The following is a 21,823-nucleotide window of genomic DNA, read 5'->3' as shown; positions in this document are numbered from 1 at the left end:
GTTTCAGCACAGATTTTCAAGCTGTCTCAAAGGTACACATTTTCCCTGCCTCTACTGAAGGCCCTGGAATGAGCCCAGCTAGCCAGGGAAGGACATAGAGGGTGGTGAGAGTTTAAGGACAAAATTGAGACAGTGATTTGTGAAGGGTTTATAGTAAACAATGGTTAATATTTAATCAGTGCTCGCTGCCATGGAGACCTAACTTCTCACTTAAGAGTTAACACTGGATTTAGCACAGCCAGGAAAGGGCAGAACCAAACCAAACCAGGGCAGGTGGATGCCTGAGGTTGCTGTTCGTAACTCCGCTGGGCACCAGCACCTACGGAGAGACGGGGCTTCCACAGTTGTGCAGATATTTAGTTGCTAAACTTCAAACACAGTTCATATCCACAACTGTGTAATAACAACTGTGTAATAAACGCACGCACAAGTGTGCACACCCAAAATACTGCATAAACCATGACTGCAAATTATAGCTTAGCTATGATGGCCAGGGCCATGGCAGAGGACATGGAGATTCAAAGCACAGACAGGAAGCTGAAAATATACGTTGAGTAATAATAGAAATGATTATAATAAAAGAAAGGGGCTTGGAAAAGCTGAGATAGAAAAAATCCCACTCTGTACTTTAATGCACCCTATTTTTCTTTCCTGAAAACAATCACCTCAAGAGGGTTCCATCTGTAATCCGCCACCGCAAAACAGCGTGGCTTCCAGAAAATGACAAGCTGAACAGGGGCCGCCTGCAGGACGCTACCGGCCTAAAGCCCGCCGCTAATGCCACGCGGCGGCGACCCCACACAACTCAGCTGTGCCTACAAAGGCATGACCCTGACAAAGCCCAGCAAAACCGCCCCTCAACATGGCGCAGGTCATCACTATAGTAATTTTTAAACTCCTATTTTATATGTACAGCCCTACTGCCAGTACACGCTTAAAAGAAGGCTACCAGGTGGAGCTGGATGGGAGAATGACTGCTCCATGTGAACTTGGGTGATACTTTGTTTTGGCAGAGTAAGAATCGGACCGCACAACCATATTCCACTGGGGCCTGTGGGAGACGTTTCTGAAGAGCCACGTCCCGCACATATGGGTTCTCTACCTCCCTCGCTCTAAACGGTTGAAACAAACTCAGATGTAAGGAAAATTCAACACTAGGTATTTCCTTAAAATATGACCTATTAGCTCTTAGTTGATAGCATGCATCTTTCTGAATTTTAAAATTTTTTTCTTGAGACTCAACTTTGAAACCATGAGAAAACAAGTGCTTCATTATATGACATCACTGATTAAATAAATTTCTAGCTAACTATTACTGATTTCAAGAGGAAAAACACATTGTATAGGGGAGTCCATATACAAGATGTGTACTCTGAAGTCCATTATCATTTTACTTCTGAATTCCTGAGGACAGGCTGCCACATGGCACTTGTGTCACTGTTTTGCATGGCGCCCATCTGCTTTGGAGGGGCCAGGCCACAGAGGCAGCTCCAAGAGACGCTGCGACCTTCCCTTATGCAGAGCTGGTTGCAGGACCCGCAGACAAATCCTCTCTCCAGGTCCTGCTGCTCCCACCTGCGGAGACACTCCTGCTGTGCTGGAAATGGGGATTGCACCAGAGAGGGAAGAGGGGCGACAGTAGCCAGGGACCTCACCCTCACAGGATGTCCCGGCCCTTCCTCACGGGGCAGCCCGCCTGTCCTGTCCTGCCCCGCCCAGCACACACAGGCACTGAGAATGATGCCTACACAAGAAGGAGCTGTCATGGCAACAATGATTTTTATGTACTTGCTTGTTTGTTTTGTGTTTTTTTAGTGTATGATTCTGTACTAAAAACATCCACATTGTTGTGCAATCATGCAATTGATTTCCTCTTCTGCAGGTTGGTATACGCACAACACACACACGACCTTCAAAAACAGCAGTCGTCATTCTCAGGGGTCTGCAAACCAGAGCTCCCTGCCGCCTGTGTCTCGGAATAAAGCTTTATTGGAATGCAGCCCTCTAGTCCTTAAGGGATTTACCCATGGCTTCTCTTCAACCATCACAGCACAGCTGAGAAGGCGGCAGTGAAGATGACAGTCCACAAGGATGAACACATTTTCTATCCTCTATGTACAGAGAAAAGTTTTCCTGAACATCTTAAACAGGAAAGTTTTATTTTCAAACAAATAAGATTTCATTTCCTTACAAATCCAGTTGTTAAAAAAATCCAGTTATTTACTAAGCTATATTTCATGACACAGACCATTGGCCTAATAAAAAAATTCAATCATAGCAGTTATTTCAATACACAAAAAATTCATTATACAAATGTTCTGCTACATAAATCCACTAGCATGAACACAAAGGTCCCCAGGATTATTTCAAAACTCATTTGCAAATGAGTATTTGTTTGAGGCTGGCCATGGGCTTTAGGGGGAATCAGTGCTCCGGTACCCGACAGTGTCGAAGCAGCCAGGCTGACGGGGCCGCAGAGCTGTGCGCACCAAGCACACAGGAGCCCACTGCGAGCCCCACCGGTGCGGCGCCTTCCCCTCCTCACCAGCCCGACGTCTAGGCATTCAGCAGACGCCCACACACGCCACTGCCCTTGCCCCTCTGGCGCCAGGGCTGCCATTTTAGGCAGGCCAGGCCCTCCAGACTGGGATTCCTCCTGACCTGGGTGGGCGCTGGTCTCGTTCCCCGGGCTCCACTGTGCTTTCCCGCCCACACAACTGTGCCCCGGCTCAGGGAGGGCGCCGACCCTCCAGATATGACAGCGCGGGGCGGGTGGGGGCTGCACAGAGTTGCAGAGCCTGTGAGAGGAGGCTGTGGTACGGGTCTGTGAGCCGTGAAAGGGGCCTGCTGTCCCGACCCGAGGGCAGCAGAGGCACTGATCCTCCCCAGCACCACCACGAATGTTCCCCAGCTTCCCCCAAGGGTCCTTCGGCACAGGGGAAAATTCCTTATTTTGGCTTCAATCCTCTCCCCTGGCCATTTCTTTCTGGGCCTTTCCCCAGACTCTTCCCCCAAACTCCCCCCCACCCCCCGGTAGCTCCCATCTTCTCCCTGGGTTGTTCTAGTAAAGAAAGACCTGATAGCTCACTTCCCGCCAGCTCACTCCTGCAGGTGCGCAGAGTGGCGGTGCGCTGGAGAAACAGAACCAGGAACGGCTCTTCCCCTCCGGAGCTCCGTTCGGGCCTCGGGAAGGAACAGCTGCAAGCAAAGCCCAGACGCAAAGCCCCAGGGAGAACCCACTTCTGGTGGGCAGCAGGGATCTGAGCCCCACAGCTGCCCAGCAGTCAGAGGAGTCATGTATCCCAATCCCTGAGGCCCACAGACCCTCGGGCTCGTCCGTGTCACCTCTCCCATGCAGGCCCAGTGAACAGGGCCGGTCACCTTAGATGCTGCAGCCCGTGTCACTCAGCGCTGGTACTGCATTTCCCCCAAGCTTAGGGAAATGTAAACAGGAAAGCTTCCATTCCCAGACTTTTCCACGGGGAAGGGATAAAGTGAAGGCCATACACTGGAAACATCCCAGAGCCATCCTGGCCCTCGCAAATCCAGAGTGGGAAAGAGAAAGTAGGTTTCTCAATTTTAAGCAAAATGAGAAGTGCCAAAATTAAAAGGAACCCAGGACAAAGCCAGTGCCAGACATAAGACTGCAAGGAGCCACAGGAACTTGCCCACAGGTGGCCTCGGCCACCACAGGGTGCCGCCACACTCACTGGGGACAGCCAGCAAAGGGCCTTGGAAGGGACCACTGCCACACCATGGCGAGTTGCGCGGCAGCGACGTCACGTCCATCCAGGCCGAGCTGCCTCCACACCCCCAAGGCAGCAAATGGAAGGAGAACGGCCTCACTCGAAACCAACCCCCTGGGTGAGTGCGGTGCTAAACGTGCGTCGGTATCGGACATGGTCATCCTGACACAGACCCTGCAACAGGAAGCGACTAACACGGCCCACTAGGGGACTGTGGAAGCACCCAGAATGGCCACAAGATGAGCCCTGTCCACTCGCCAGCCCCAGTCTCCCCCTGGGTGTCCTGCTCTGTCACAGTGAGGCTGAACCCTAGGGCTACAGCCTCCCCTCCGACTCCTAGTGGCCCTGGGTGAACGGAAGCAAATCCCTGCGTATCTGTGGGGCTGCTCCCTCCCTGACTTCAGGGGGGACTCGTGCCGCTGCACATCAGCTCTCACGGGCAGCAAGTATATCCTCTCTCGACAGCCTCGGCCCCCAGGGAAAGAGCTGCAGATGGCCCCGTGCCTGGGTGCTGGGACGGTACCCCCGGGCTGCCCTCTCCCCTCAGCCCTCCCTGTGACCTCGCAAACCCTCCCCTCAGTGAAGTCTCTGCTCAAGACTCCTTGGAGCTGGAGTCCACGTCCTGCCAGGACCACGACCGAAAGACAGTGTCGATGTCTATGTATCAGCACGGGAATAATTCCAACAGAGAGTAGATCAAAATGTGTACAGTGTTTATGTCCAGGCAGTGGAAAGGCTGGTTTGTTTTTCTTCACGTTTCTTTTTTTTCTCCAATGTTCTACAACATTTGGTTATGTATTTGGGGGTATAAAGAGAATTCACAGAAATAAAACAGAAGAGGGTAAATACGATCTCAAGAGTCACCAGGGGGTCAACGCCCTTCCTCCCCCTCCTGTGGCCCCAATAACAAGTGAGGGCCGGAGGTGTTCTGGAAGGCCCAGGCCCTTCTCTGCTCTTGCTGGATTCCGTTATCTACAGCAGCGGCGGAAGCCTACGGCACAGGTGCCACCATGGGCGCGCCGACAGCCCTTTCCATCTGCACAAAGCCATGTCGCCCAGTAGCAGTTGTTCTTCCTGAACTAGAACCTCAGTGCTCAGTTTTCATAGCAGTGTTGGGGTTGCAGTTCGGGCGTTCGTCTCTAAGCAGTTTGCCATCACTGATCTGTATGCTCGGTCACCACAAATTCCGTTTTTACAGCAGTTGTCCACATTGGTGAGTTGATGTGTTTCACACACTCAGATTCCACAGCAGAAGTCAACACCTGGCTGAGTTTGTGGACAGTAACACCACAGCTACCTGTGACCAATGGCTCTGGACCTACAGACCCCGCTCCCAGCGCCGGCTCCCGAAGTCCTCACCGGAAGGAGGAGTGGGCCCGTTCTACAGACACACAACAGGCCGAGGAACTCCGGCTCATGCAAGGTCCTGGGACAACCCCCAGCTCCAGCACTGACTTCGTTACTATACCCAGCTGCCAGCCAGACCCCAAAGTTCTATGACTCTTCCAAACTGGGGTGCACTGTGTGAAAACCAGTGAGCCCTCCCCGGGTCAGCACCTGCCAGCTGTACAGTCTCACACACTTCCTCGTCAGGCTGCCCTTCCTCTCAAAGGAAATGGCGGCCTCTGTCTCCCCTGCCTGGCCCTAGCTGGCGGGCACGGAAGCTGTCAGAGCAGCAAACTGAGTCCCCGTGCGAGACCCAGAGAACTCGGGCACATCAGTCATCATTAACACCCAACGGCCAAGGCAAAGCATGGAGCAGTTATTTTAGTGGGGCCGGCCTGTAAACTCTGGTATTATAAAATACCTGGTATGGTGGTAGCAGTCAACAGAAAACCACCACGGCTTAATCAATACGTCATGCAAGGTTCCCAGAGAAATGGACTCTCGGTGAACTCGACCCTCACTCGCTGGTCACCACGCCTGGCTTGATTTCGTCCCAGCGCTTTCTGAAATGCGTCACTGTTAATCTTTAGTTGAGCAGGGAAACTTTTCAAACACCCTTTCAAGTTCAAACATTCTCTGTGGCACAATGTCAAAAGTTCCAGTGAGCCACTCTGCTTTCAGTTTCCCTGACTCAACTTTTTGGAGTTTTAGAATTAATTATATTCCATTATTACTGATCATCAATTAGCTCAAAATGTTGCTGAGATGATGAGTATGCTGAAGAAGGCAGAATGTAACGATAATTTGAGACCAGTAGGACACTAAATCTCTCTCTTGTTAATAATTAAAGTAGATAACTTCTGTTTTTATTTATAGCTTCCAGAAATATCCGGTCCATTCCTGAGCACTGCCCCGTCAGCCCATCGGCAGCGGTCAGGACCTGAGCTGGCCGGTGCTGTCCTTTGCACAGCAGGGCAGCACACCCGAGGGCTGGGCCCAAGGGGCCGACAGGGCGTCCTCTCTGGACTTCCTCTCTGCCTGGCCAAACACTCACCCGTCATCAGTACACGAAGGATGAAAATGGGTAAAATTCTGGCTCACCTGTTTCAATTTCCCAGATGTAGGCAGAGTCATCAGCACACCCAACAATCAGAAAGTTCTCCACTGGGTGCCATTTGATGGCGGTCACGGGGAAAAGGTGCTTCCGGGCGCGCAGGAGGGGCCTCTTCTCCTCCAAGTGCAGGAGGGCCACCGAGTGGTCGCCGCACACACAGCACACCGTCCGGTCGCCCTGCAGCTGGGAGACAGCAACCCCTGCATAAGTAAGTAGGTGAGTGTTTTCTTTAGGACTAAATCACCTGCCTTTCCTTGGCAACGTAAAGCATTTTCTTACGGCCCATTTACTGAAGTGCGTTTCTGCAGAACGGTTTCCAATAACCCTCTGCGGAGGAGCTTCAGACACGGGACAGAGTTTAAACTCAACTCTACGGCAAGGTCATGACAGGCAAGAAAAGAGGACCAGATCTCCTTGGCGGATAAGTGAAAAACTTCGCATCACCCAGTAAATTCAGGCAGTGAGGAGACAGACATCGGAAACAACAGAGAATAAAACAAACCCCAGAACTAATTTGCTGCCACAGGGTGAAGCTATTTGTAGACACAAGCTTAGGCCCAAGGGTGTCGGAGCTGAGAGTTTCCACTTAAAGCCTCAGGATGTGATTTGGTGCCGTTCCCAGAACTATACCGATTCTAATCCAAACAGTAAACTCAGTGTAGACACAGTCTAAAAGAGGCAGGCATTAGATAACTCCATCTGCATGCACAACCTCAAAGATGCAAGGGCCAAAAATATCCTCACAGGATCATAGTATTTAAGACCCTTCGTGAAAAGTCAGTGCGCTCACCTTGACCACGGGTTAGGATGTGGCCAGGCATGCAGGGGCTGTGGGCCCTCCAGGAGGTCCAGGCGCGTGTGGAAAGAATTGCTGAGCTTTTCAGATCTTCTTCTTGGGCCCACATTAGCCTCTGTGGAGCTAAGGGGCATGTGTTTTCTTTCCCCATTCTTTTCAAGGAGACTACAGAAATCCTGAGGTGACACATTTAAATATGGTGAGGGGAAGACACACGTGGCCTGGGCTTGTGGGCTTGTGAAGCTATTTCTCCTGGTTGCCCCAGGCCTTGGAGAACCCAGCCATTCCACAGCTCCAGGAAAGTGTGCACACGCGCACACACGCACACGCAAACCCTGACTGAGCAAGCCAGTCCAGTCCAGGCAGCTGGAAGATGGATTCTTAGGAAGAAGCAAGAGAAGGGAATGATCACAGAGACGCACCCTCTTTGTGCCTAGGGGACCGTGGCTTCTCCAAGTCCTCTGAGCTCTTGCTGTAGAGGTTTGTCCCAGACGTCAGGGGGATTGCTACGCTACTCTGCCAGTAATGATCCTGTGTGGGAGCTGGTGTGAATGAGCTTCACTCCGTGTTAAATCACCTGTGACTGCGAGGGTGAAAACGATAGATGCCCACCCTGTAGCTGAAGGGAAGATGATGACTAAAGCAAGAAAAAGGAGAATCTCAAGAACTACACATATGTCAAGGTGTTCCAAATCACCACAGGGAAGTTCTGTTTTACACTCACTTTAGTTTCACTGTTTTGTTTAATCACCTGTGTTGCTAAAATATTGCTTCCTGTGTCTTAAATTTTCTCCATGTCTAATTTAGAGCTGATTTTTTTCATAATATTATAGAGAAATAACATTATAAACCAATCAACTATTTTATAAAATCACTTGACTTGTATTACCCCATGCTTATCTTACATAGGAAATGCAAAAGTTGGTTGTTCATATTTAACAAAGACATTAGGTCTCTATAGGCAGAATTTAAATTGACATTTCATGAGAAAATTATACCCAGAACTATTTCATTTCACCTAACACAAAGTAGGTGTCCATAAATTTGTTGAAGCTCAGTAAGTATTTAAAGAAATAAATAAATAAAAATTCATGAAAAACAATGTAACTGCTTACCAGTATTATAAAAGGAAATTGTTGAAGGCACAAATTAATTTCTATTTCTAGATTTGTACATTGTTCGACTTGTTTTTGCATTATCTATTTTACTTTTAAAACATTACTATAGAGATTTAAAGAAAAAAATGAGTAGAAATACTTGGAAAAATGAACATGCAAAGAGTCATCAGTTATTGTATGGATACACAGAACCTTTTTTTCCACTGCGAATATGGGCCATTTTTCCTTCTTTTGAAAATATCTCGCAATGTTACATAACTCTCAGATTGTGTGTTTTTTCTTTTTAACTTACTCTGAAGTTCTCTGGTGACATCAAAAGGCTCATTACTGGACCAGCTTCCAAAAAGAACTTATGCAGGGCTTCTTCAGTAAAGATGTCCCACAGGATGACGCAGGAGCTCTGGTCCCCTGACACCAGCCAACGTTGGTCCGACTTTGAAGAGAGACCGTGAGGGTACAGTAATGAAGTCACACTTTGTTGGTGGCCTTTAAGGACTTTGTGAGAGGGAGAATCTGGAAAACAATCCAACAACACATAGTGCAAAAGTTACTTTGTTCAGGAAAGAACTCTGAAATTTTCTTCTCTATATTTTTAATGTAAGCATGCCCTTGGCTAAAACAATTCGAGGGCACTCTTTAGACCGTCATGGAGGGCAAGCTCCTCATCAGCAGCCAGATGTGGGTCTGGATACAGCACTCAAGTTGGTTGTTCATGCCTACAAATCCTATATAGATGTAGTAAGCTACCAACTCTTGTACCATGAAGCAGCACCGTCCTAAAGGAATGAACAAGAGTATCTCTGCTCCGCAAAGGCAGCTAGATTATTAGTCCTTTTACATTACTGTGATGAGGTCAAGCCCAGCCGAAGGACATTTCACTTCAAAACGCGCTGGAGATTACCGAGCTCTACTTCTTGGTTGCACAGATAAAGTGTGTGAGGCTCGGACAGGCTGCTGTGAATTCCAAGTGTCAGAAACCAAGAAAAACGTTTAGGGGCATAGAGCTGCTGCCTAGAGGTGGGCCGCACTCACATCCCTCCACCTGCAGGTACGCTTCTGAAAGGTCAGGGAAGAGCACCCTTTCCTCAGCCACCGTTTCCCAGCACCGTGCGGGGCACACAGCAGCCTCGTGGGCACTCCAGAGCCCGTCTGTGCTAACACAGCATGCTGGCCACTGTCTTCTTCTTTCCACGCCTTCTCCCCCCGCCCCATGGTGGCCTGAACTCCTTGGAAAGCGCAGGATCCTGAGCTACAACTTCCCTTCGTTCGAACTGAAAAGGGATGCCCAAACCTGTGACTCACCTTAGTCACTCCATAAGGCACATTCTTTCATTCCCCAGCAAATCATGAGGAATATTAACAAGAACTCAGCTGCTGCAGGTCAAGCCTAAGTTTCTGCTGTCTTCCCCCAGATACTAAGATAAGGCGGCCCAGAGGAAATGCCGCAGTCTTGGATTTTCACCACCATCTCACAGCAGCCTTTGGCTGTGGACAGCACCTACGACTTGCTCACGGCCCTCTGTTCCCAGGTGTCCCTGAGTCACACGTCAGGCACTTTCAGGACATGGCCAAGTGAGCCCAGAGCAGCAGCGGCCTGAGCCCGCCCCGAGAAGGTTTAGACTGCTCTGAGGTCTCACCTCCTAACAGGAATGACTGATTTTGACAACAGTGTACAGCCTTCTCCATACAATCGAGAACCCCGATCCCCTCTGTCTTCCTCCATTCATACAGGCAACTTACTGCATAACAGCATTTAAGTATTCGCTGTAACAGTGCACAAAGACATAAGCAGACGTATAGACTTCATTAACAAAGAAAAATTAGAACAGGAAGACATTCTTTCTCAATTGGCAAAGATTTTAAACCTAAACAGCACACCAAGTGGGCAAAGGTTTGAGGGCAAAGGCAATTTGTCTAAGCTACTGCTGGCATGCGCATCTGTGGATGCAAGTATTTTACAGAGCCTTTTGTCTTTTTGATACAGGGTCTCATTCTGCAGTTCAGGCTGGCCTTGAACTAACTGTATTGCCAGGGGGGCCTTGAATTCACAGAAATCCTCCTGCCTCAGCCTCCAGAGTACTGAGATTATAGGTGTGTGCCACCACGCCCAGCTTTACAGAACCATTTAGACATATTTCCTAAACTAAAACTAAAAACAAATGTTGATCCAGTAATTGTACTCCTGGGGATAAGTACTCCAGATATACCTATGTATATGTATAAGGATATACAATCCTGTACTGTCTAATGCACATAAAGATATGAAAGATAAACACCAATGAATGAGATTTTTAAATTTAAATTTGATGATTATTAATCATTTAAAATATGCTTATAAAGAATGAACATCAAAATACTTTATTAAAATTTCTTTAAAGACATCTTAGCAAAGTGTATGGGATAAGCTTACATTATGTATTAAAATTACAACCATGCATACCATTATACTTGTTTGTACTTGTGTGTACATGGGAAATTTCAAGCAGGGTACAAACAAATTGTTATTCACAGTTGCCTCCGATAAAAGTGGAAGCTCAGTAAGGACAGAGGTATTTCTCATTGTATGACTTTCTGCCCCAGCACTCTGTGTAAGCTTTGCTTTAATATTAAAACATGTACAAACTTGTCAGCAAACACTCACAGTCCCTGAGGCTCTAAATGTTCTTTGGTGCAGCCTGAGAGTCATGCTGGGACACACTAAGTACATGAGGCCCAATAGAGTCCAATCACCTTTCGGCACAGAACCAACGTCCAGGAGGCCTGCCTGGGCGGCATTCAGAGCCTGTGTGATGAGGATGGTCCCGTCTTCGCAGCCACAGATGAGTTTGTCCAGGCTGGGGACATACTCTGACGCTGTGATGGCCTCAGCTCCCGCCTCACCTCCAAACCCAGAGAAATGCTCAAGGATACTCTGTGACACCGTTTGATGCCTGTCAAAATTATCTTGAAGGGTCCAGGTGGTAGTGATCGGTATCTCTAGATGGAAAACATACAAAAAGGGGGAGTTTTGGGTTATCAGTTTATAATAGGAACAACGGAATTGAGACATCATGGTGTAAGAACTGAATCCAGATGCACACGGCCAGCACCCATCCCTTGTGAATTGGCCTGTAAGCCTCACATTTGTGCCTGCTTTTAAGAGGTGTGATTGAAAAATACAGTGAATGCCTAAACTTAAAAAAAAAATTATCACAGTAAAGTATCATAGGTAGCTAAGTTACTTAGAAATATAGGCAGTCAGACAGAGTTGGGCCCTTGAGAGGTCAGTGCAGAAGACAACTGTGGCTGGAGGTGCATTCTTTAAAGGTCAGGCTTTAGACAAAGAGAAATGACTGCACCCACATACAAAAGCAGTGACTGATATTCTAAACAGGCATCTATTGCCTTGGTGGGGGACCAAAATCTCACGAGCCCATTCCTTCCCAGGACGTCCTTGCTCCCTCCTTGTAGGCTATGCGATTTGCTTCCCCATTTGATCCCCATTTAATCAAGATTACCTAATGATTATACCTGCACACTGGTTGACCACAGTTTTGTCCCACCTCAACCTGCCTCACCTCATGGTTTTACTCCATAAAACTCCCTTGAGAAGAGGGTTCACCAGGCCACCCACTTGGGTCCTCTTCTGTCTCTCTTACGAGCTTTCTTTCTCTCAGTAAATACTTCCTACTCTCACCCTCCATTGTCCCTACAAGTCATTCTTTGATTTCAGAGAACACGAACTCAGCATATTAGACATCTAGCAGATCTGATATCCAGTAGGCTGCCCTGATGGGGTTATATTTCCCATCTACATTTGGATTATATGGAGGTCCTGTGTCATCCCTCTCTCACTCTTTCCTGAGTGTCTTTGGTTGTAGGGTCCTGGCTGCCTTGACAGCCTGAAATGCTTCAGAATGTCTCCCTTTCCCAGTCACTGTGGCTCCGGGGAAGAGCCGTAAGTTGCACGGCATTAGGTCTGGTGAAGAAGGTGGGTGAGGACACGCTGTAACTTTTAACCTTAGATTAGTACATGTCTGCGGTACACAACGACCCCGCTCACCCTGGGGAGCTGGTACACACACATAACGCCTCTTAGTTGTTTTCAGGAGCCTCACTTTCTGCTGAATGGCACTCAGCAGCATTGTTCTCTGCATTTTGCTTGCACCTTGTAGAGACACTCAGGAAAGAGGACTTTCAGAACTGCCTCAGCAAGTGGCAAGAATGATGGGGTGAGCAAGCAGGAGCGTTCTGAGGGGGATTCACGGCACTGTGTATTCTACAGTAATACAATTTTTTTAGTTGAAACATTCACCATATTTTCTGTTCAAACCTTGTATGTTGGCATCTAACACACAGTAGTACATGTGAGAAAAAAACCTTCTTGTCTCAAGGCCCATGTTAAGGAAGTTGGCACAGCACTGAATTATAAACCAGTTCTCAGAAAGGTGTGACTAGAAATGGAAACCTCCTACCTTTAGGAGAACCATCGAACTTGGTTACGGGAACATCAGGGATGTGCCACAAAGTAATCCTCCCTGACACGTCTCCGGAGAACAGCACCTTGTAGAAAGGTTCCTTCCTTTCGTTCATGTAGCCCATGACAAAGGACAGGTTCTGCAAAGCAAAGGCAAGCTTTGAGGTAGGGAGCATTGTGACTTAGAGGAGACAGCTGTTGACTTCAAACAGAGGAGTGAGACCTTCGTAGCTGAACCCCGTCTTTTCCATTTATTTCCCATTGTTTCAAAAGTTTCATGTGAACTAAAGGAAATGACCAGTGATTCTGAACAAAATGCCTTCATAAAACTGAAAGCAGGGGCTCGGGATTTAGCTCAGCGGCACAGCGCCTACCTGGCAAGCGCGAGGTCGTGAGTTCAATTCCTGGTACCGGAAGAAAAACAAAAACAAAACTGAAAGTAAAGCCATCAGCAACACTTCAGAGTGGGTAAGGGCATGTCTCGCTTCTCGGCTGTGCTCTGCGCATTGCTGCACAGCTTTGTGTACACGTCACCCATGGCGGCTTCACACATGCATGGGTATATAATCCTGAGGACAGTCCCACGCCATTGGTACCGTCACTGCCTTGCACAGATGAGGAGCCTGGAGTGAGGGCTGATTTCCTCACGGGGACACAGAGAGCAGCAGCTCACGACATCTATGTTACGCAGTCCACACACCATCTGATCTGTACTACGCGTGACGCTGTGTGTAGTGCATGTAAACTGCACTTGTGATTCCACAAGGCAGTGTCTATGCAGACATGGTGAGGGGCCCGCTGGTGAACTCAGTGTAGGAGAGGCAGCTGCCCCTGGTCAGGCTCCCAGGGAGATTACGCACGCGTGCACGGGGGTCAGAACGATTCAGTGATCAGAAAAACAAAACCAAGCCCTTTTTTCATGTACAAATAAAAGGCATTCTATAAGGAATGCCAACTGGTGGTGCCAGAACTAAAGAAGCCTAAGAAAGGGGTGGCTCCTTGACAAAAAACACTCGCTTTTTGGTGCAGACAGAAGGGCAGGAGTGGACATCTCGGCAGTGTATTTTCAGAGGGTATGAAGAACTGAGCAGTGAGCGCACGTCATCTGCACAGCGGAGCTGGGAAGTGAGCACTGGCATCGCCGCGGTGAGAGAGCTGGGCAGCGAGATAAGACGCAAAGCCCAGGTTTGAGAGGCGGCCTCTGCGTCCCCAAGAATGAGCGCAAGGCACAGCTCAGTTCCACGTCCGAACGTGTTCCACCTCCTGTGTCTCTCTCTAGGTCCTGCCAATCTCGCAGACGCGACTGTAGCTGCTACTGCAGAGGCTGCCATTCAGAGCATGGTGGACACTGAGCGCAGAGCTCCCGGCGCTGAGTGGCGGGGAAGGGAAGCAAAGGCGGAGAAGACACAGCCTTTCTTCCAGCTCACACCGCTGGGATCCCGCTCATTGCCTCTGGGCACTTCACGCCTTTAAGACCCAAAACATCTGTGGTTGCTTGAATAAGAATTACTGATAGAAGGCCCTAAATGGACGGCTTCACATGCTGAGAAACAAAGAAACTTCCTGTTTGTGTTTAAGGCTCCTTTTCATTTATTTGGTTTTAAGTTTTGTCCTGGGTCCATGTTTGCGGTGCACGGTGTTTCCCTGCCTCGTGGGAAGGTGGTGGCTGTGTTGCGCGTAACACATCTCAGTTCTTCCTCCCATCCCCTCTCCTGCCCCTTCCTCCTTGCTTGCTTCACCTCTAGATCTTCTTCCCATCACAGAATGACTTGTGTCCCTACTTCCTATAATCTTCTATTTTGCTCTTTATTATACAGTACTTTGGGGTCCTCACGTAAGAGGCACTGTGGGATATTTAAGTATATGAGTCTGATCTATTTCACCTGACATTATGGTCTCAAGGTTTATCCATCGTCCTAAATATGACTCATGTCTATCCTTCTTTATATGCTCCATGGTGTGTAAATACCGTATTTTCTTTATCCATTTATTTGCTGATGGACATACAGGCTGCTTCCAAGACCTAGCTACTTAAATTGTGCTCCTATATCAGGTACACACGGATCACTGTAACATAATGTCTTTACTGCATTTGGGAAGATATCTAGAAAGGGAATAGCTGAGTCAAATGAAATGTTTATTTTAGTTTGCTGAGGAATCTCCTTACTGCCTTCCCTAGTGGTTGTACTAGATTACATCCCACCCACAGTGCAGAGTCCTATGTCCTGCACCCTGGACAGCATTTGTCATCATCCGATTTCTGGATGATGGCCATTCTTTCTGAGTAACATGGAGTCTCACTGTTGCTTTCATCTGAACTTCTCTAATGGCCAGCGATGCTAAGCATTTCTTCATGTATTCATTGGCTTCATCTTGAGAAGTGTCTATTCATTTCACTTGTCCCATTTTTGACTGGGTCTTTTATTTGGGGCATTTAATTTTTTTTAGTTCTTTATATGTTCTAGATGTTAGTCCTCTGTTTGAGGAATGGCTGGCAAAATTTTTTCCCATTCTGTAGATTGCCTCTACACTCTGCTGGTTGTTTTTATTGTTGTTGTTGTGCAGAGGCTCTTTAATTTGATATGATTCCATTTTTAAAAATTTTTGGTACTATTTCCTGTGCAAGCAGGATCTGTTCAACAAGTCCTTGCCTACACCTATGACTTCAAGAGTTTTACTTACCTAATTTATCTTCTAACTGATTAAATATTTGTTTTAACATCTAGATCTTTCATCTATTTTGATTTTAGTTTAGCACATGGTGAGAGAAATGGGTCTAGATTCCATCTTCTGCATGTGGATAGCCAGTTTTCCCAGCACCATTCATTAAAGAGGCTATCTTTCCTCCAGTGTTCTGGTCCCTCTGAATGTGCTTGGGATAAGTATCTATTCTCTTGGATCTCCTTTTTCAGAGTACTGTTTTCATGGCAGAGGTCCTTCACCTCCTTAGTTAGGTTAATTCCTCAGTATTTAATTTTTATTTCTGATATTGTGAATGGTATTCTTTGCAAAATTTCTTTCTCACTGAACTTAAACAAATAACATAGCAATGCAATTCAAGATCTAAAAAAAATGAGAATAACCCAAACCCAAAGCTAGTACAAGGAAGGAAATCATAAAGATCAGAGCAGAAATCAATGAAATTGAGATTAAAAGAAAACATTACAAAGAACAATGAATTGAAAATCTGGTTTTTCAAAAGAATAAACAAGACAAAGCCTAACCAATCTTACCAAACAAAGGAAAGACCCAAATCATTGCAGACAGAAATGTAAAAGGTGAAATCGTAACAGACACACTGGCAAAATCCAGAAGATTATTAGCAACTAACTACTTTACAAACCTATATGCCAATAAATTGGAGGATAGGTTCCTGAAAACACATGAATTTCCAAAACTGAACCATGAATAATCCAGTAACAGGCAATAAAATAGAAGTAGTAATTAAAAAACAAAAAACTACCAACTAAGAAGACCCCAGGCCCAGATGCATTCACAGCGCAACTCTGCAAAACTTCAGGGAAGATCTAACACCAATACTAGTCAAGTTCTATAATGAAATTGAAAGGGAAGGAGTACTCTTAAAGTCATCCCTGGAATCTAAGGTTAGCCTGACTCCAAAACCAGACAGAGACTGCAACTAAAGAGAGAACTAAAGGCTAATCTCTCTAATGAACATAGATAGGAAAAGTCAACAAGCTACTGGCAGCAGAATGCAACAAGTCATCAGAAAGATCATACACCATGACTAAGGAGGACTCATGCCAGGGTTGCAGGGATGGTTTAACATAAATGAATCAATAAATGTGACCCACCACATTAGCCGAAGCAAGGACAAAATTCACATGATTAACTGAACAGATGCAGAAAAAGCCTTTGACAAAATCCAACATCTATCCAAGATAAAAACTCTGAAAGATGGGAGGCTGAGGCAGGAGGATTGTTGCGAGTTTGAGACCAGCCTGGGCTACAAAGTAAGCTCAAGGCCAGCCCGAACTGCATAGCAGGACCCTGTCTCAAAAAGAACAACAACAACAAAAAAACCCTGAAGAAAAGAGGTGTAGAAGGACCTTATCACAATCTAATAAAAATCCATTCATTTACAGCAAATCTACTGCCAACATCATATTAAATGGGGAAAAACTGAAAACTTTCACTCTAAAATCAGGACCAAGACAAGGATGTCCACTCTCACCACTCCTGTTCAACACAGTCCTAGAAATATTAGCAAGAGCAATCAGGCAAAAAGAAGTAAACAGGATATGCACAGGAAACTAGGAAGTCACATTATTATTATTTGTAGATGTCATGATCCTCGATGTAGAGAACCCCCAAAACTTGACTCCAAGAATTAATAACCAAATCCATCAGTGTAGGATACAAAATCAACACACAAGAACCAATAGCATTCTTGTACATCAATAATGAACTCACTGAGAAAGAAATTAAGTTGTTTTTGAGTTGTGCATATAATACAGATATTTGCAGTAGTAGGTTAGAAGGTCCTAGAGGGCATGACTTACATCGGGCTTCTAAGGCAAACTGTGTGTTGGGAAAACTTCCCCCGAGCTAGAAGCAGCAAAGAGCAGGTCCTGAAAGTGAAAATGCTTTCCCAGAGGTCAGGGCACTGCTCTGTGGTCAACAGCCCAACCAGGCCCACGCGTGGCTCAGGGACAGCCCGACACACGCCGCTGCCCTGGCCTATGGTTGGCTGCCAGCGCCGTAATCAAGTTTTTGCAATGGACATTTTACTGATACGCTGAAGGGACAATTACTGAACTGCAGGATTTCCAACAGCTACTCTGCCTAATTAAGCAAACAATCATTCTGTAATAAGTAGCGTGCTTTCTTAATAATTAGAAACTCATCCTTTCTCTGAGAAATACCTTTTCCAATAATTAATTGATGACTGCATCTAGAGGGTTAAAAAAATCACTGTGAGTCCCACCACTGCGTAAAACACCTGCTTAGATTTTCAGACTTCCTCGAGTCCAAGTGTGTAATTCAGTCAGGCAATAAACCCAAAATTATATTCCTCACTCTCAGCCAGAAATCGTAATTGTATCTATTTTAACAAGAAAAGTTGCTCATAAGAAAAGCTAAGCACATGTGAAAATGATTTTAATATATGGTGAAGTTAAAAAAAAAACTCAGGATAAAAACTGTGGTGGATGACAGCTGGTGGTCAACTTGTAACACCCAGCTGAACTGAACCAGTGTGGTGCGGGGTGTGGAGGTTCCCCTGAGGACTGTTGCCAGCAGCATGAAAAGGAGATCTGGAGAGGAAGAAGTGCGGGCTGTTGGTTCTCCTGGAGAAGTTTGTCACCCTGGTCTTCCTGATGAACTTGGCTGTCCTCACCACTGGGGGAGCTCGGGACCTGTTGCTGATCATGGCTGCGGTTCACTTTGGGGGAGCTCTGGTTCTTACTTTGAGTGTCGCTTCCTGGCTCCAGTGCAGACCCCTCAGCCTGCTGGCACAGATCCTTCATCCCACTGGCATGGACTCTCTAGCTTCCACCACTGACCTTTGGGCCTTCCTGGCACAAATCCGTGAAACCAGCCTGCATGAGGCATTGCCATGGGCTCTAGGTCTTCAGCTGAACTCATGTAGGACATTGCTGTGGGATCCAGGCCCTCAGCTGGATTTTTTGGGTCTTTAGCATGTGGATAGATTTCCTGTACTCTTTTGTACTTGGCTTTTGGGTGACTAATATAAAATAATCTTATAAATTATGTGCCCTGAATTAAATTGTTTCCCCTGCAAACCCTGACTACAACAAAAACTATTTCATGAAGTTTCAAAATTGGAGTGGATACATCTAATGTTAACAGTGTTTGTGCATATGTGTGTTGGGGCTGCAGGTATAGAATAAATGTGACAGAAATGTTACTAAGTCGTTAATCTACATAAAGGATACATAATGATCATGGTACTATTATAATAGTTTTCCAAACAGCTAATGTGACAGAAATGTTACTAATTGGTGAATCTACATAACAGATACATAGACCATCACTGCACTCTTCTAACATTGCAGAATTTTTCCAAATAGTTGAAAAATTTTCAACTACAATGAAGAAATACATACAATAAAATTTTAAAATTCACTATAAATATTTATGGTGGTGATATTAGAATTTTAAATTTCTCCTTATTTTCTTCAAAATTTGTAATTCCTCCCATTGTAGACGGACATTACTTTGTTAATCCAACTTAGAAACAACAGACAATTAGGACAGCAGTGCCTCCTCGGCAGCCATGAACAATTGAGCTGCTTTTCTCGTTATCAGCAGAACTGATGCTTCAGTCCAACTTTTCCAGCTGACCCTGTCGCAGACAAAGCCCGCCTGGTCTGGAGGCTCAGCTGCACGTGGAGCGGGCAGGCCCTCTTTCCCCGCATTACCTGGTTTTCCTGCACAGAGGCAGAGCACACCAAATGTGGATAAATGGTCTCTCTCAGCAGCCTCCCGTCAGCTGGGCCGCTGCTTTTGGAAAGCCCGCTGCACGGCAGAGATAAAAAGCAGAGTTGAAAACTGTGCAGTCCTTTATTTTCTTCCCCCTCCCACTTTCACAAGCCGGATGGCACCATTCAAGTTTCTAAACTCTGGCTGGAAATTGTCGGGTTAATAATTACAAGTGACTTTCTGGACGCCGCGCACCAGCTGTACGAGTTATACATGGTTAATCTCATTCCCCGTCCCCCGCTGCTCTGCACAAAGCCGGGGGCCTGCCAGGCCCACAGTAAATCTCCTTGTGCCAGAGCCGTTTTGTTCTGGTTTTTGATCACGGGCAGCAAGCGAGGGTTCCATAATAAACCTCCCCGAAGTCCGTTTTCTACCTGACCGTGCTGGGTCCCGCCTCCTCTGTGCCCACCTGTCCAGCAGCTGATAGATGTAGCTGTGGCCGTCCTTGGTCCAGACGAGGACCCTGTGCGCCGCCAGCACCTCCCCGCCTGCAAAGAGCCGCCCGTTGCTGCTGGCCTCTGTCCACAGCAGGGAGAAGTCGCAGTCGTCGTATACCTGGAACACAGTGCCAGCGCTTGCCAGAGCTCTGGGCGGATCGCCCCGCAGGCGAGAATGAATTCTGTCCAGCCAAGTGTCAGACGGCGGCGGTCACCCCATCACTGGGAACAGTCACGGGCCACCCTCTACCTACCGAGCAAGGGGCATTTGCCAAGGACTTTTGTTTTCACACTGATTCTGAAGTAGGATTCTCTAGACAGCTCCTCTCACTGTCTCATTTCTTACTTGTGCATGGGCAGTCAGGTTTGACATTTGAAAACTTATTATGCAGAAGAAGAAGTTTATATCGTAGACACCCCTTGATAGATTGTGTACTTTCAATATCTGCTCCAAAATGCATTACACCCTACAGCTAAGACTGTATTGGTTTGCTAACTAAGCCAGTCAGAAAAAAAATTTAAAAGGTTACTATCAAACCATGGTAACTTCACTTCTCTTTCTTCTTAGATGCATCCGTGGATACAGTCACAAGAAAAGAATGCATCCCCAGAAACAAACGCGGTGACAGAGGCAAGAAAAAGGAAAACAATCTAAAAGTGTAATCTACATAGGTGAAAAATACTAGTTTCCTTTTGAATTCTAGAGTGTGAGCACCAATTTCTGACAACAGTTTAAAGACAAATGCCCAGTCCTGTGGCTTGTTACTAACACAGTTAGGACGTGCACCCACACACATGCAGTATCTTGGGAATTCGGGGACCTGACAACTGATAGCAGTCGCCAAAGACCAGTCATCCGCTGCTCCAGTGAAGCCAGCATGAAGAGCTTCATCCTACTTAAATCATGTTCCTATCGCTGCTGCCCTGAACAAGAGTAAAATCACACTGTGTGCAGAGATAGTTGTTCTACTTTACGATACCTTCCAGCATCTAGAAAACACCACCAGCAGAAGTCGCTCTGTGTACGTGCAAAATCGTATTGTCTGGCAGTTCAGGGAGTCGAGGCATTTGCATTCTTTCTCATAGACATCTCGCTTTTCCTTCAAAAGGCAGAAAACATGTGAGCACTGACTCCAGGCCATCTCTCTAAGAGCACAAGAAACCCGTGCACACTTGTGGGGAAGGGGAGGGGTCACACCATTACAAGAGGAAAAGTGTGAGTGTCTTTTCAAGTTTTCTGAACCATACAGCTATTTTGCAAGAGTAGCGGTGAGCAGGAATTGCACTCAGCCTCAAAACTTATTTTACATAGTCACTCAACAAACATTCTGTTACAGGGCATGCTGGGGGCTCTGAGAGTGTACAGTGCAATTACCGACCTTCAGACACGGCAGAAAGAGCAAAGAACATAGTAATTTCCTAAAGCCTTCAGTGCTCATTGCTAAAATTGTAAGAAATGGGCCAAGTGCTTCGGAAAGAGTAGACGACATGGCACTCGTGGGCTGCAATGCTCCATGAACACTGGGCAATGCCGGGTGGGACGAGCGTCCCCAGAGCCCAGCAAGCCCAGAGTCCCCCGACCGCCCCCTCCGGGCCGCGGCAGAGGGGCGCAAAGCTGTGGGGCACCAGCGACCGTCACCAGCGCAGAGCTGAGTGTTCCTCCCACTTCTGGCGCACATCACAGGGAGCAGGTGAAGGTGAACGCGCCAGACTGCAGGGGCTCGAGCAGGTCCCGGCACCCACACGGACAGCCAGGACGGGCCTCCTGTAAGGGGCAGGCGGGTGCTGTGTCCTGCCAGGACCTTTTCAATTAAAAACGCTTCCTGTGTCTCTGTGTGCATCTGTGTGTCCTTCTATCTGTGTGCGCGTCTATCTCTGTGAGTCTGTGTATGTGTCTGCCTGTGCGTCTCTGTGTGTACGTGCTGTGTGTATGTCTGTGTGTCACATGTGTCTGAGTGTGTGTCCTCATGTCTGTGTATGTGTTTGTGTGTCTCTCTGTGTATGTTTATCTCTGAGGCTGTGTGTGTCTATCTCTGTGTATGGTATGTCTGTTATGTCTGTGTTTCTATGTGTATGTCTGTGTATGTCCCCATGTCTGTGTGCTATGCCTGTGTATCTGTGTGTCCCTGTGTGTCTGTGTATGTGTCTGAGTGTCCATGTGTGTGTATGTGTATCTGAGTGTCTGTGTGTGTCTGTGTATATCTGTGTGTGCCTGAATGTGTCCATGTATGTCTGAATGTGTCCCTGTGTGGCTGTACGTTTGAATGTATCTGTGTGTCTGCATGTGTCTGAGTGTGTCCCCGTG

The 21,823-nt window shown here is 47.0% G+C and overlaps 1 protein-coding gene across 4 annotated transcripts in view; it reads right to left on the bottom strand.

The window, feature by feature from the left end:
- Wdr72 (WD repeat domain 72) overlaps nucleotides 1-21,823 on the bottom strand; it is a 180,471-nt gene that overhangs the window by 127,353 nt on the left and 31,295 nt on the right. For all 4 annotated transcript variants that reach the window (XM_013510272.1, XM_013510273.1, XM_013510274.1 and 1 more), the window contains exons 7-13: nucleotides 20,499-20,618; nucleotides 19,491-19,636; nucleotides 19,021-19,117; nucleotides 12,615-12,756; nucleotides 10,891-11,136; nucleotides 8,453-8,673; nucleotides 6,234-6,429 (exon numbers count right to left, since the gene is read on the bottom strand). In XM_013510272.1, the coding sequence (XP_013365726.1) occupies nucleotides 6,234-6,429; nucleotides 8,453-8,673; nucleotides 10,891-11,136; nucleotides 12,615-12,756; nucleotides 19,021-19,117; nucleotides 19,491-19,636; nucleotides 20,499-20,618 (1,168 nt within the window). The remainder of the gene's footprint in view (nucleotides 1-6,233; nucleotides 6,430-8,452; nucleotides 8,674-10,890; nucleotides 11,137-12,614; nucleotides 12,757-19,020; nucleotides 19,118-19,490; nucleotides 19,637-20,498; nucleotides 20,619-21,823) is intronic.

The sequence above is a fragment of the Chinchilla lanigera genome, unplaced genomic scaffold, assembly GCF_000276665.1.
Source record: "Chinchilla lanigera isolate Chin_1 unplaced genomic scaffold, ChiLan1.0 scaffold00008, whole genome shotgun sequence".
In the NCBI taxonomy this organism is placed as follows: Eukaryota; Metazoa; Chordata; class Mammalia; order Rodentia; family Chinchillidae; genus Chinchilla; species Chinchilla lanigera.
The sequence above is the reverse complement of the archived record's forward strand: the minus strand, read 5'-3'. Positions and strand labels throughout refer to the sequence as shown.